The 16,245-nt window shown below is 42.9% G+C and overlaps 2 protein-coding genes across 2 annotated transcripts in view; both read right to left on the bottom strand.

Annotated features, from left to right (window-relative positions):
- The window catches only part of LOC100963028 (cytochrome c oxidase subunit 6C), a 7,446-nt gene extending 6,762 nt beyond the window's left edge, over positions 1-684 (bottom strand). The window contains exon 1 of the mRNA XM_003782448.2: positions 625-684. The gene's annotated coding sequence lies outside the window, so the exon portion shown is untranslated. The remainder of the gene's footprint in view (positions 1-624) is intronic.
- Positions 302-16,245, bottom strand: part of RGS22 (regulator of G protein signaling 22) — a 145,942-nt gene continuing 129,998 nt past the window's right edge. Inside the window, exon 25 of the mRNA XM_023518230.1 lies at positions 302-591. Coding sequence (XP_023373998.1) covers positions 302-591 — 290 coding nt within the window. The remainder of the gene's footprint in view (positions 592-16,245) is intronic.

The following is a 16,245-nucleotide window of genomic DNA, read 5'->3' as shown; positions in this document are numbered from 1 at the left end:
GGGAGGGGAGCGGAGAGGGAGGGAAGAAGAGAGCGAGAAGGGGAGAGGGTAGGAAGAAGAGAGGGGAGAGCAAAGGGAGGAGAGAAAGCCGCCGACGCGCGGGGGGACGGCAGCACAGGTCCCCCTACTCTTCCCTCTTGCGACAGGCACGGTGACCCTCTCCAGCTTCCCAACTCTGATCTCTAACGCTGCCCCACAGCGAGCGACTCCGGGCCGCTTCCCCTACGCTGACCCTCACGCCTCACGAGCAGCCGAGAAAACCATCTTCCCTCTTCGCAGGTGAAGTACTGGGCCTGATGAGTCAAACGACCTCACCAAGGTCACGCGAACAAAACCACGCAGCGGGAACCAGGCCCAGCCGGCAGACTGCGAAGCCCGTTGGCTCTTCCAGGACCCCGCAGCCAACCCGGCTTCCCAGGCGTCGCCGCGGCCCACTCGGCCCCGGCCGACCGCCCGCCGCCCTCCGAAGGCCGCAGCGGGGGCGAGCAGAGGTCGACGAGAGCCGGAGGCCCAAAGCTCCACCACGGCTGAGATCCGGCAGACTCCGACTAGACTCAAAGGCCGACAGAAAACGGAAAGTCCCCAGTCTACCTAACAGAGGACGCAAAAGCGACCCATACTCACCTCAACGCGTCCTTCCCGGCTGAGGTACACACAGCTGCAGTCTAGCAGCGCGCAGGCGCAGAATGAGGAAGCCCGGAAGACCAGGCGACGGTGGCCCAAGGAGTTCAAAAGGCCTCTGGCGCTCCTACCTCCGTTCACGGGCGGAGTTTAGTTTCTTGGTCAGCTTCTTCCCAGTGTAACCTCCGAAAAAAGGGCTTTACTTCCTGAGAATTGCCTTAGTAAATTGAAGATAACAATCTTACTCATACACAGGGTTGTTAAGGACTTATTTGAAGATTCAGAAATATTTTATATGTGAAAAAAATGTTTAACATACCCTATCAAATGCAGTGCAAATCATCTTAGGCCCAAACTGTGTGCACAAACTGACTTTTTCATTATAAATTACCCTTACGGGAATAACCAGTTGGTTTTGGTGAAGAGATTAGAAGCTGACTTCTAGGAGCGCAGAGCCCAGCAGATGAGAAATATAAACAGATAAATACCAATGCCATGCAGTGGGCACTATCACACAGACCCAGCTACTGCAGAGGCACGTGTCTCCCTGGCTCACCTGAGCACGTTTTGATGGACAGGGTGGTGTTTGTGTGGACTTCTTAAGAAGTGTTTTGAAGGAAGGTCACTGGAAGTTCACGGAAAGTGGTGTAGAAGGGTAAAGCTTGTGTGCCTTACTGATGCCAGGCTTCGTTTCTATTGAAATAACCTGGATTGACAAGGCATTTACGTCAATCAGTAAGCAATGTGGAAGACAACTGGGACGCAAAAAATGCATCATACTGAGTCAAAATATTGACTGAGCTCCTACTGCACAGGATGTGCCGGCTCTGCTATACGAGAGGACAGATCTTCAAGGAGCTAGATTCTTGTCAGGAAGTTTTTGTCCTCAACATATTAATAAATGCTATAGGGACTGTAACCTTTCAGCCACACAAAAAGGTACTAATTGAGCTCAGAAGTAGGTTTGGACCTCAGTAACAGTTTTTCAGGCCTATTGTCAAGGGTCTACCGAGCTGAAAATCTTCACGTGGGATTTGGCCAGGTTGGGTCGGGGTACTTTTCAGAACATAACTCTTAGGTATATAGCTAGAAATCTGGCTCTCCTGAGGAAGGAGAACAAAGGCAGGCCTCCATGCCTCCATCTTACCTTTATCCTGTCTGGAGTGATTGCTCAGACCCAGGAAGGAGGGACGTTTTACTAACCTACCAGTCAGAACTTAGTGTGCCAACTGCAAAAAATGGAGAGGGCCCTCTAGCCCACATGTCAAGCCTCCTAGATACAAAGAGTCTTTTTTTTTTCTTTTTTAAAGCCAGATTTAGCAGTGGGGGATTGAATAACTTTAGTGACACTAATGTTAATAAGCTCTGATGACCCACTACCATCAGACTAGCGTAGAATAGAGTCTGGAGGGTGACCTAGAACAGCTTTAAGGCTGATTATCATGTCCTTATCTTAAATCTACAATGTGGTCCACCTCCCCCAATAATGGGCTCTCAGAGAGGTTCATGGGAGGTCTGCATGCACAATAAGACTCAGTGGTTCCAAGGTGACCTCTGAACCATGAGGTCAGCCTGATCCAGACAGTATAAACACACACACTGACCATAACCACACCTCTTTGCCCTTGATCATAACAATGAAGGCCCATTCACTGTCCAAGGCAAACATATCTTGCTCTATAAACCTTCTTACTCCATAAACCAGGCGTCCTCAAACTACAGCCCACGGGCCACACGCGGCCAGCCAAGGACATTTATCCAGCCCTCAAGGTGTTTTTGCCGCCGCTGCCTGTCCTGCTTAGCAGCTGACTCTTCCCGGGGCCTGCAGTCTGGCCCTCCAACGGTGTGAGGGACAGTTAACTGGCCCCCTGTTTAAAAAGTTTGAGGACCCCTGCTGTAAACCTATCTTTCTCTTCCTCAATGGACTTTCACACTTGCCTTACTTTGGGGTATCAGGTCATTCTTCAACCAGGAGCACCCCCAAAACCAAGGATGTAGACAGCTCCCTGAAACCCCAACATTTTAGGAAACAGGCAACTGCCTTGAAACCCAACATGACCATATAATTTATTCCTACTTTCAAATTTAACAAGCAATAAAAGATTGCTGAGTCAGAGTTAGATCACGGAGTTAAGAGATAAAGGAGGAATTTTTCATTCTCATTACCATGACAGTGTAGGATTTCAGGGATGCAGCCAAAGAAAACAGCTAGAATTCCTGCTGTGAGTGCTCACTGATCAATAAACTCACCTAGGGTCAACAGGAAAAGCCATCTGACCCTTGGAGTGGACAGGGGAAAGAAGGCATAGTCTTTCTCCCAGAATTGTATTCTAAGGATTCAACTGAGGATGTGGACTATCACAAATCTTGGATCTGGGATGCTTTTTTTTTTTTTTTTTTGAGACAGCGTCTCACTCAGTCACCCTGCATAGAGTGCAGTGGCATCACAGCTCATGGCAACCTCAAATTCATGGGCTTGAGCAATCCTCTTGCCTCAGCCTCCCAAATAGCTGGGACTACAGTGCCCACCACAATCCCCAGCTAGTTTTTCTATTGGAGTCTGACTTTGCTCAAGCTGGTCTCAAACTCCTGAGCGTAGGTCATCCACCCGCTCCAGCCCCTCAGAGTGTTAAAATTACAGGTGTGAGCCACTGAGCCCAGCCTGGGGTACTTTTTAAAACAGGAGCACACACAACATGTAGGTAAGAATCCAAGGGAGCTCCTAGGAGCTGGTAAAAGAATACTGTGGTTACTTCTTAGTGATCTTATTATTGACTAAGCAAATGTTGTGAGTGATGATCTGAAAATAATCTCTAGCTGTTAGAGACTAGCTCTAAGTGACTTGAGCTTCGCTGGCTCTGCAAGTCCCCAGAAAGGCAGCCTCTAGCAGAGAGTCCTTCACTGTCACTGATGCTGTCTGGCACAGAGCTTGGGAGGCTCAGGAGGATGCAGAGTGGTTTAAGAAGGGTCTTAGCTACATAGTTGTAGCAGAGTCCATATCTAAATGGAGTTCACTGCAGCTATGACAAATAAAAGGGATGGTTTTGAGGAAATCTGGTTCTTTCCTCAAAGGTGATCAGTCCCACATCTTACCCTAAGAAAGGGAGGCATAGTGAAAATTCTAAATAAGTTCTAAATCAGTTGTGCTATGAACAAGCATTTGCATTTAAAATATGTACTAGAACAGTGATGTCCAATATAAATACAAAGCTAGCCATGTGGGCAATGTAAAAAAAAGAAATTTTTTTTTTGGAGTTTTTGGCCAGGGCCAGGTTTGAACCCCCCTCCTCTGGTATATGGGGCTGGCACCCTACTCCTTGAGCCACTTGCACCACCCTAAAAAAAACTTTTTTTTGAGACAGAATCTCACTCTGTCACCCTGAGTAGAGTGCCTTGGCATCACAGCTCACAGCAACCTCAAACTCTTGAGCTCAAGAGATCCTCTTCCCTCAGCCTCCCAAGTAGCTGTGACTCCAGAGACCATAGTCCTACCACAATGCCAGACTAGTTTTTCTATTTTTGGTAAAGACAGGGTCTTGCTCTTTCTCAGGCTGGTCTCGAACTTCTGAACTCAAGCAATCCACCTGCCTTGGCCTCCCAGAGTGCTAGGATGACAGGCATGAGCCGCCATAACCAGCCTGAGCAATGTTAAATTTTATAAAGCCACATTACAAAAGGAAAAAGAGATAAGTGAAATTAATGTTAGTAACATGTTTGACCCAATATATCCAAAATACTGTTTCAACATGTAATCAATCTAAAAAATGATTGATATTTTCTATTCTTTTTTATACTAAGTCTTCAAAAATCTGGTGTGTATTTTTTACTTACAGTGTAGCATATCCTTGAATAATATCCTTTCATTCAGCGTCCTTTTGTTATAACTTTGATAATAAAAAAAAATCACTTCAGGACCAGGCCAGTATCTGTGTGTGGTTTGCACTTTCTCCCATGTTTCCATGAGTTTTTTCCAGATGCTCCAGTTTCCTTCTGTTACTGAACCAAACTGGGGTCCACTCACATGGACCTGTACCCTCAGCTACCTGGAAGGATTGCTTGAGGCTAGGAGTTTGAGACCAGCCTGGGTGGATACACTGAGATCCTGTCTCTTAAAACAATAATAATACAAATAAAAACAAATATTTCTATTCCTTTCAAACACAGATTAGGGTTATACTTCCCTGCTTCGTTTAAATTAGGAACAGAGGAGGCTGCAGTGAGCTATGATGAGGCCACTGCACTCCAGCCTGGATGACAGAACAAGACCCTGTCTCAAAAAAAAAAAAAAAGTTAAGAATGGCCACATGACTTGCTTTAGCCAATGCAAGTGACATATGCCCCTTCTGGGGCACGACTTGCCACGTTCTCTTTGCCCTGCCTTTGTTGTGGTGAAAGTATTGATTGAGATGGTACTTAAGTCACCAGGGGTCTGTGTGACTAGGAGGAGCAGAGCACTCCTACTAGACCCATGCTGGCCAGGCACGGTGAAGGAGAAGTGAGTAGTAGACTGGTGTCTACTGCACTGGGATTCAGGGATTGTTTGGTCCTACAGACAAATGTAGCTCATCCTGACTGGTCTAGGAGCTAAGAAAAATGTATCTGTTTTAATTAGGGGGGTGTGTGTGTATGTGTAAATGCTGAGATTTGAAAGGAAATGGGGACATTAAGATGGCACGGGAAATAAGCCGTGCTGATCATCACAATTTCCTCTAAGTTGAAAACAGAATGGAAATGTGGAGTTCCACCCTTCCGGGAGAGGGGAATCCCTGGGCCCAGCCCTGATGTCTAGAGGAGCTGTAAGGAGGCCCCAAGTTTTGAAACAGAACTTTGTCTTTGGCTTAAGTGTCCTCCAGCTGTTGTCGTATGGAGATTGTGGGCATTTGGGCCCCTTCAAGAGATGAGTGCCTGAGGCATCCACACTCAGAGGGTTCTGATGGGGTGCTGTGTTCTAGGGGATCCTGGACTCCCCTGAAGATTGTATGTGGATCAGGGACAATGTTTCCTGGCAACTCCATGGGCTGAATTGATGCCTCACTCTGTTTGTAAGCCCTATTTATACCTAGTAATTTGTGAAACATGTTCACATATGTTTTCATTTGTCCCTCTTAATAATCTCATAAAATAAGCAGAGATTCATGGCTTTTAGACAAGGGATCTGAGGGGCATAGTGGTAGAAAAATAACAGAAGTGGGACTAGGATCCAGAGTATGGTATCAGTGCTTTCCTCCCACCCCAGGGCTGTGGAAAGAACTTTAGAGAAACAAACCTATCAGTGGACAACACCCGTTAGCCTGTGACAATTCACTGGGCACCTACTGTGTGCTGTGTTGTTGTCCCTAACGGCTGACAGATGGTCCCAAGCAGCCACTGAGGATGCTTCCCACGACAGTAGATTACTTCATACCCTTCAGTTACTTTTAGTTGAATTGATAGGTCCACCTAAGTCCTTCTTAGAATCTAAGAGGTTATTTACTCAGATAAGGAAGTCTGTGCAAGAACTGCCTACCAGGTATCGGGGTTCCTTTGGGAGTAATTAAAACAATTTTTCCAGAACTGGGCTGATCTCAATCACAGAAGCTATATATACAGTTGATCTAGACTGATTATAGCCCTTATGAAATGAAGATGAAGTGAGTCATGTTAAACTCAGCTGCATTAAAAATACAGAGGGAGCAAATATAAACGGAAATACAGTACATATATATATATACCAAAGTTTATCAAGTCAAGGGGGGCAGGAAATACCACACTTTAACCCCTAAGCCAAAAGATATAAATGATCATTGTGGGATAGGATACTTAATGACTTTTTATTGATTTGGGGGGAAAAGGATGTCTTAGTAAGGATGTCTTACTTCAGAATCCCATTTTGAACTTATACTTATTTTACGTTATGGATATAGTGAAGCTGTTAGATCCAATGAACATGGAATTCTTTAGTTTCCACATGCTCTTCTGGGTAGACATCACCAGTAATAGCAGGACACAGTTGTTGGAAGACTGCATGGTCACCCTGATACTGTGCCACATTTCAATCTAGGGCAGTAATTTTCAATGGGTATGCTGTGAGAGGATCTTACCTGTGCCACAACATTTTTAAAGGTCATTAATTAAATTATTTTTGAAAGAAGTTCAAAGCACAGAATGTATAAAAATTATTTTTTTTACTCTTTTTTTTTATGAACCTACTTTAAGCATGCCACAGAAGTTTAACTACAGGTTCAAGTGTGCCGGGAGATAAGAGATGTTGAAAAACACTGATCTGGGCCTGGGCAAACCTTTCAGAAAGGACCACCTCGCCCATTACCATTTGAAGAATGAATAGCCTGGGCCCTTTGCGTACAACCTCCCTCTTCCCACTTACAGTTAGTCTACTCTGAATTATATATTTTTTTGTTTTATTTTATTTATTATTTTTTTGAGACAGGTCTCAGTATGTTGCCCTTGGTAGAGTACCATGGCATCACAGCTCACAGCAACTTCAAATTCTTGGGCTCAAGTGATTCTCTTGCCTCAGTCTCCCAAGGAGCTGGGATTACAGGCATCTGCCACAACACCCAGTTATTTATTTATTTATTTATTTATTCATTTTTTGAGACAGAGCCTCAAGCTGTCCCCCTGGGTAGAGTGCCATGGCATCACAGCTCACAGCAACCTCCAACTCCTGGGCTCAAGTGAGTCTCCTGCCTCCGCCTCCCAAGTAGCTGGGACCACAGGCACCTGCCACAACACCTGGCTATTTTTTTGGTTGCAGCCATCATTGTTGTTTGGTGGGCCCGGGCTGGATTCAAACCCACCACCTTAGGTGTATGTGGCTCGCGCCTTAGCCACTTGAGCCCAGGCGCCGAGCCCCCGGTTATTTTTTGTTGCAGTTGGCATTGTTGTTCAGCTGGCCCAGGCTGGGTTCAAACCCAAGAGCCTTGGTGTATGCGGCTGACGCCGTAACCACTGTGCTACAGGCACTGAGTCATTTTTTGTTTGTTTGTTTTACTATAGTGGAACCTCTATAAACTGACCACCCAAGGGACTGAAATAGACTAGTCAACATATAGTGGTGGTCAACATAAGGAACTTTCATTGAACATGTGGTGCAGGTCCAGTCTATAAAAATAAGGGCAAATGAAGGACATGGTTAACTATGGAGGTCCTATTGTGCATATATTTATTTACTTAGAGACAGGGTCTTTTTTTTTTTTCCTAAGATAGTTTTTCTCCATCACCCAGGCTAGTGTGTCATGGCCTTGGCCTAGCTCACAGCAACCTCAAACTCCTGGACTCAAGCCATCCTCCTGTCTCAGCCTCCTGAGCACATGGTACTATAGGTGTGCACCAGGACCCCAGGCTAATTTTACTATTTGCAGTAGAGATGGTGTCTTACTCTTGCTTAGCCCACAGGATCCTCTCAGTCTCCCAGAGTGCTAGGATTACAGGCGTGAGCCAGCACACCAGACCTTGAGACAGGTTTGTCAGTCAAGCTGGAGTGCAGTTGTACAGTCACTGCTCACCACAGCTTCTAATTCCTGGGCCCACGTGATCTTCCCACATCAGTCTCCCAAAATGCTGGGATTATAGGTGTGAGCCACTGCACTCAGCCTGAATTACAAATTGTAGCACATGAAGGATAAACAAATCTCTATGTGATGTTTCAAACTTCAGTTTAAAGAGTAAACTAATCCAAATCTTCTCACTATAATTCTAAAAGGATTTACTAAGTACTTACTATGTTTCCTGACCTGTGGCCAACCAATATGAGAGAGGATAAGGAACAGTGAAACCCAGTCCTGGGCTCTACTAAGCTCGTAATTAGGTTAAGGACATGAGTCAGAAATCCAATATCAGAGAATAGAGTTCAGAACTAAAACCACGGCAGTGTGTACTTACCACATTTTGCTTCTGTTCATTCATTCATTCATCAGTGGACACTAAGATTCCATCCACCTTTTAATTATTGTGAATAATGCTGGTATAAATTATGTGTGTACAAGTATCTATTTGAGTTTCTGCTTTCAATTCTTTTGCATAGATACCCAGAAGGAGAATTGCTGGATCACACAGTAATTCTACATTTATTTTTTGAGGAAGAATCATACTATTTTTCATGTATAATCTAGACTTTTAAATCTAAGTTGATAAAATATACAGTTTACGTATGACCATAAGTATTCCATTTTTTTGCCAATATTTTATTTATTATTTTAAAATTACTTTTTGTCATCCTTGCACAGAGGCTGTGCTAATCGTCTGTTGTTGTTGTTGTTGTTATTGTTAGTTTTAGTTTTTTTGAGACAGAGTCTCACTTAGACACCCTGGGTAGAATGCTGTGGCATCATGGCTCAAAGCAACCTCAAACTCTTGGGGTTTAAGTGATCCTCCTGCCTCAGCCTCCAGAGTAGCTGGGACTATGGGTGCCCACCACAACACTTGGCTAATTTTAGAGATGGCATATCACTTCTGCTCAGGCTGGTCTTGAACTTCTGAGCTCAGGCAATCCACCTGCCTCGGCCTCTCAGAGTGCTAGGATTACAGGCGTCAGTCATTGTACCTGGCCCTAATAGTTGGATCTTAAAAGCTGAAAGTTAAAGGTTTTACATTGTCATGACTTATTTCAATACAGTCCAATTCAGAGCCAAAATCAGTATTATAAAATTTCTTTCCTTATATTTGTGTTTCTCTTATTCTCCTAAGTTTCTCCTTTCTTTGGTATGACTTTTTTACATGGTTAGTCTATCAGACCTTCATTTTTTCATCCTATCCGTCAACATATCTATTGTACTGAATCCCCTTGATCCTTCCAGACTTTCTCCTGGACCTTCCCTCCTGGGCCCACTCCAGGCCTGTTTTCTTTTCTTTCTTTCTTTTCTTTTTTTTAGAGACAGAGTCTCACTTTATCGCCCATGGTAGAGTGCAGTGGCATCACAGCTCACAGCAACCTCCAGCTCCTGGGCTTACATGATTTTCTTGCCTCAGCCTCCCGAGTAGCTGGGACCACAGGCACCCGCCACAATGCCTGCTATTTTTTGTTGCAGTTTGGCCGGGGGCCGGGTTCAAACCCGCCACCCTCGGTATATGGGGCCAATGCCCTGCTCACTGAGCCACAGGCGCTGCCCTCCAGGCCTGTTTTCATGGCTGGAGCTCAGGCAGCATCGCCACTCACCTTTTTAAGCAACAACAGTGCCTAGAAGATAAAACATCTTGGTCCTTCCAAGTTTGGAAAATACCTTTATTCTGCCTAAACGCATGATTAAGAGTTCAGCTGGCTAAAGAATTCTACACTGAAATAGCTTTCCCTCACCAGTTTGAGGACATTTCTCTACATACTACTTACATCTATTGCTGATGAGAAGTCGACTCCCAGTCTTAGAATGTGTTCCTTTCCAGCCCCCCCGCTGTTTGGCTTTGTATTTTCTCTGTATTCTTGGTATTCTCAAATTTCAGAATGATGAATCTGAGAATGCACCTTTTAAAAAGTTACTCTGACGAACAGCACTGAGGCTTTTCAGTGTGATGTCTCACTTTCCTCACTATCTTGTATTATTTTCTTAGTCATTGCTTCCCATCTATTGCCTCTGTTCTTTTCTGGAAATCCTAATCATTTTAGACTGAATCGCTTCGTCTCTCTCTTTATCTCTTTTTGTTCTATTTTGTGTTCCAACTCTTCTAATGAATCTTTTATTTTTGGTAATCTTATTTTTAATTCTCCGATATGTGCTGCCGAAGCGAGCACCTTATTTTTAATTGTCAAATTCACTTTCTTTTATAAGTCTTTTCCTGTAGCATCATGTTTTTTGTTTTCTGGGATGTCTGTATAGATCTATATATATATCTATTTCTCTAGATCTAGATATCTGAAGACTTTATTATTTATTTATTTATTTTGAGACAGAGTCTCACTTTATCACCTTCAGTAGAGTGCTATGGCATCATACCTCACAGCAACCTCAAACACTTGGGCTTAAGTGACTCTCTTGCCTCAGCCTCCCTAGTAGCTGGGACTACAGGTGCCCGGATACTTTTAGAGACAGGGGTCTTGCTCTTGCTTAGCTGAATGTTCTGCCTAAAGGCTTTCCAGTAACTTCTCTGTTTTAAGCCACATATTTTGTTCTCTCTGGTGTCAAATAAGGTCCCAAGTCTAATGGCTGCTCTCTGTCTGCTCACCTGAAGTAACACCTGCCCAGTGACAAGCTCTGCCATGACACAGCTATGGTGAGCTTTTATATCGCCTTTTTTTATTTATATATATTTTTTTACTTATTTATTTATTTATTTATTTATTGAGACAGAGTTTCACTTTGTCACCCTCGGTAGAGTGCTATGGTTTCACAGCTCACAGCAACCTCAAAACCTTGGGTTTAAGAATTCTCTTGCCTCATCCTCCCAAGTAGCTAGGACTACAGGTGCCCACCACACCGCCTGGTGAGCCACTGTACCCAGCCTAATTATACATTTTTAAAAGTTATTTTATCCACAAGTTACTCCTAGGGAGTAATTGTTGATGGCATATACATAGGTCTTTTTAATATTGCACTTTTATGTGTGCAGATTTTTAGTTGCCCACCCACATTTAAGAATGAGGCTATCTATTGCTGGGCATGGTGGCTCAGGCCTGTAATCCCAGCACTTGGGAGGCCGAGGCAGGTGGATTGCCTGAGCTCACAGGTTCGAGACCAGCCTGAGCCAGAGCAAGACCTCATCTCCAAAAATAGCCAGGCATTGTGGTGGGTGTCTGTAGTCCCAGCTACAGGGAATTGCTTAAGCCGAGGAGTTTGAGGTTGCTGTGAGCTATGACGCCACAGCACTCTACCAAGGGTGACAAAGTGAGACTCTGTCTCAAAAAATAAAAATAAATAAAAATAAAAGAATGAGGCAATGTAAAAGCTCACCATAGCTGTGTCACGGCAGAGCTTGTCACTGGGCAGGTGTTACTTCAGGTGAGCAGACAGAGAGCAGCCATTAGACTGGGACCTTATAAAACAGATCGAGGAGGGCTGTGTACTGATCAGGGCACTAACTCACAAGCTTACTGCCCGGTCTCTCACCAGACACTGTTTTACATTTCTTTTCAAACTAAATAATAGATCGATCTCTCCCCCCTCTCACCCTCTGCCCTTCTTTCTCTCTTGGCTTGTGAAGAGTGAGGCCTTCTCTGCAGAGCTGAATGTTCTGACAAGCTTTCCAGTAACTTCTCTGTTTTCAGCCACGTATTTTGTTGTCTCTGCAGGGCCTGGCATTTCTGAGTCCTAAGTCTCTCCAGACTTTAGAGGGGGTAGCTGTACTGTTTCCTCAGCTACAATGGCCACCACATATTCTTTTAAGTGAGTTTCCTTGTCTTTGCTTTCTCAGTCAACACTTACTACATCATCCACTTTCACTGAAATTCATTGACATCTCTGGTCAACTGGTGCCCTCTTTATTTTTATGCATTTGTAACTTTAGCCTTTACAGTAATTGTGAGAGGTTGGGAGGGAGAGGAGCTAAACACATGTGCTTATTAAGCCATCACATTAAATGACAAGTCTGAAAGTATAGTTTAGAAATCTTACCATTTCCAGTGCCCCCTTCCTCCCTGCAGATGTAGGCTCCCATCTGGGATCATTTCTATTCAACTCTGGGAACTTCCTTAGTATTTTCCACAGTACATGGGTCCAGTGCCAACAAATTCTCTCAGCTTTTGTTTGTCTAAAAATGTCTGTATTTGGCCATAATTTTTCTAGTTTTTAAAACTGTTTACTTTGAATTAATTTTAAACTTTTTTTTTTTTTTTGGAGACAGAGCCTCAAGCTGTCCCTCTGGGTAGAGTGCCATGGCATCGCAGCTCACAGCAACCTCCAACTCCTGGGCTCAAGCGAGTCTCCTGCCTCAACAGGTGCCTGCTGCAACGCCCGGCTATTTTTTGGTTGCAGCCGTCATAGTTGTTTGGCGGGCCCGGGCTGGATTTGAACTCGCCACCTTAGGTATATGTGGCTGGTGCCTTAGCCACTTGAGCCACAGGCGCCGAGCTGAATTAATTTTAAACTTACAGAAAAACTGCAAAAATAACACCAAGAACTATTATTCCTCCCATCTAACTCAAACTTTCTACCTTTTGCCTAATCCCCACACCTCTCTCCTTAGTCCCATTCCAGTCTCTGCTTCTGTAAGTTCCTCTTTCTCAGACTCCAGATATAAGTGAGATCATGCAATATTTGTCTTTCTCACAAGGCTTATTTTACTTAGTATAATGTCCTCTAGGTTCACCCATACGGTTGCAAATGACAGGATTTCCTTTTTTAATTTTTTTTTAATTGTTTGGGATTCATTGAGGGTCCATAGAATTAGCTTACACTGATTGCATTTGTTAGGTAAAGTCTCTCTTGTAATTGTATCCCACCCTCAAGATACACTGTGACCCCCCCATCCCCCTTCCTCCTCCCCCCTCCTCAATCCCTCATTCCCCTTGCCCCACCATGTATTAGGTCATCTACTACCTTCACATTAGAATTGAGTACATTGGATTCTTGTTTCTCCATTCTTGTGATGCTTTACTAAGAAGGATGTGATCTACCTCCATCCAAGTTAATACAAAAGATGCAAAGTCTCCATCTTTTTTTTTTTTTTTTTTTTTTGAGACAGAGCCTCAAGCTGTCCCCCTGGGTAGAGTGCCGTGGCATTACAGCTCACAGCAACCTCCAACTCCTGGGCTCAAGCGAGTCTCCTGCCTCCGCCTCCCAAGTAGCTGGGACCACAGGCGCCCGCCACAACGCCCGGCTATTTTTTGGTTGCAGCCGTCATTGTTGTTTGGCGGGTCCGGGCTGGGGATTCGAACCCACCACCTTAGGTGTACGTGGCTGGCGCCTTAGCCAGTTGAGCTATAGGCGCTGAGCCGTCTCCATCTTTTTTAATGGCTGAGTAGTATTCCATGGTATATATATATATGCCACAGCTTGTTAATCCATTCCTGGACTGGTGGGCATTTAGGTTGTTTCCACATTTTGGGGACTGGAAATTGAGCTGTGATAAATAGTCTAGTGCAAATAGTCTTTATGATGAAAGGATTTTTTTTTTTCTACTTTACATTTCTTTTCAAACTAAATCAATAGATTGATCTCTCCCCATTACTAGATGCCCAGTAATGGGATTGCAGGATTAAATGGGAAGTCTAATTTGAGTTCTTTGAGGATTCTCCATACTTCCTTCCAAAAATATTATATTAGTTTGCAGTCCCCCGGTGGTATAAAAGTGTTCCTTTCTCTCCATGCAAGCATCTGCAGCTCTGAGACTGTGATGTGGGTCATTCTCCCTGGGGTTACATGATATCTTGGGGTGGTTTTGATTTGCATTTCTCTGATGATTAAGGACAATGAGCATTTTTTCATGTTTGTTAGCCAGGATTTCCTTCTTTTTAAAGGTTGAATAATATTCCATTTTATATATATATAAATATATGGAAGTATATATACATATATATATATATATTCCACATTTTCTTTATACAGCTGTCAGTGGATACTTAGGTTGATTCCATACCTTGGCTATTGTGAATATGCTGTAATGAAGAGATGTAGGTATCACTCTTTGACATACTGATTTCATTTCCTTTGGATAAATACTGTAAAGTGGGATTCCTGGATCATGTGATATTTATTTATTCATTTCCTTCCTTCCTTCCTTCTTTCCTTCCTTCCTTCTTCCTTTCTTTCTTTTGAGACAGACTGGAGTGCAATGGTCCAAACATAGCTCACTGTAGCCTCCAAGTCCTGGCCTCAAAGTGATCCTTCTGCCTCAGCCTCCCAAGTATGTGCCATCAGGACTACAGGTGTGTGCCATCACACCCCACTAAATTTTCTTATTTCTTTTTGTGGAGACAGGTTCTATGTTGCCCAGGCTGGTCTCAAACTCTTGGCCTTGACAGATCCTCCTGCCTCAGCCTCCCAAAGTGCTGCAACTACAAATGTAAGCCTCTATACCCAACCCAGTAATGGTCTTTATAAATCTAGGATCTGATCCAGGATTACACATTATATTTAGTTATCAGATCTCTTTAATTTCCTTCCATCTGGATGAGTTCCTGTTTTTTTCCCATGACTTTGATAATTTTGAAGAACACATGTGAATTACTTTGCAGAATATCATTCAGTCTGGATTTTCTGATATATCCTAACTTTTTAAGACAAGTTACTCTTTTTGTTTTGTTTTTGGCTGGAATACTAGAGAAGTGATGCTGTGTTATCTTATTGTATTTGGCAATGATTTCTTAGACATGACACCAAAGGCATAGACAACAATAATAAAAAAAGAGAGAGAGAAATTACAAATTGGCTTACATCAAAATGTCAAACTTTCATGCTTCAAAAGACATAATCAGGAGAATGAAAGATAATTCACACTTGTTAGAAAAAAATTGCAAATTATATATCAGACAAGGAGTTAATATACAGACTATATTAAATTCTACAACTCAACAACAACAAAACCAATTTGTTGTTTGAAAATGGGCAAAGGACTTAAATAGACATCACTTCTTCTTGCTTTTGGATTCCGTTTACATGGAATATATATTTCCATCCCTTTACCTTAAGTCTATGAGACTCTTTATGAGTTGAGTGGGTTTCTTAAAGACAGTAGATATTTTTGGTTGCTTTTTAATCCATTCTGTCAAACTGTGGTGCATCTAGAACATTTAGTTACAATGTTAACGTTGATAAGTGAGATACTGTTCCACTCATCATGTGATTGTTGCCTTGTGTTATTGTTGCATTGGATTCTTCTTTGTATTGTGTAAGAGCTGTGAGTTTTTACTTTCAAGTGTTTTTACACTAGTAGATACTGACCATTCCTTTTAGTATTTAGAGTACTTCCAAGCATTTCTTGTAGGACAGGTCTAGTGGTGGTGACAAATTCCCTTAGTGTTTGCTTGTCTGGGAAAGATTTTATTTTTCCTTCATTTATGAAACTTAGTTTGGCAGGATACAAAATTCTTGGCTGACAGTAATTCTGTTTAAGAAGACTAAAGATGCAGCCCCAATCCCTTCTGGTGTGCAAGGTTTCTGATGAGAAGACTGTTGTTAGTCTGATGGGCTTTCCTTTGTAAGTTACTTAATGTTTTCGTCTTATAGCTTATAGGATTGTCTCCTTTACTTGTACTTTGCAGACTGATGACTATGTGCATTGGTGATGTTCTGTTTGCAATGAATCTTCCAGCAATTCAATTCTTGTTTCTGTTTGTCTAAATATATAGTAAGATCAGGGAAATTTTCCTCCATTATTCCCTCAAATAAGTTTCCATACTTTTTGCTTTTATTTCTTCTCCCTCAGGGATACCTAAGGATACCTTCAGCCATTTTACATAATCTCATACTTCTCAGAAACTTTGTTCATTTCTCTTGATTCTATTTTCTTTATTTTTGACGAGGTTAATGTGAAGCCTGTCTTCAAGCTCTGAAATTCTTCCTTCTGCTTGATTCAGTCTGCTGTTAAAACTCTCCACTGTATTTTGAAATTCCCTAAATGACTCTTTCATTTCCAGAAATTATTATTATTATTATTATTTTAATTTTTTTGTAGAGACAGAGTCTCACTTTATTGCCCTTGGTAGAGTGCTGTGGCATCACACAGCTCACAGCAACCTCCAACTCCTGGGCTTAAGCA

This window comes from Otolemur garnettii, unplaced genomic scaffold, assembly GCF_000181295.1.
Source record: "Otolemur garnettii isolate 467f Iridium unplaced genomic scaffold, OtoGar3 scaffold00004, whole genome shotgun sequence".
Taxonomy (NCBI): domain Eukaryota; kingdom Metazoa; phylum Chordata; class Mammalia; order Primates; family Galagidae; genus Otolemur; species Otolemur garnettii.
The sequence above is the reverse complement of the archived record's forward strand: the minus strand, read 5'-3'. Positions and strand labels throughout refer to the sequence as shown.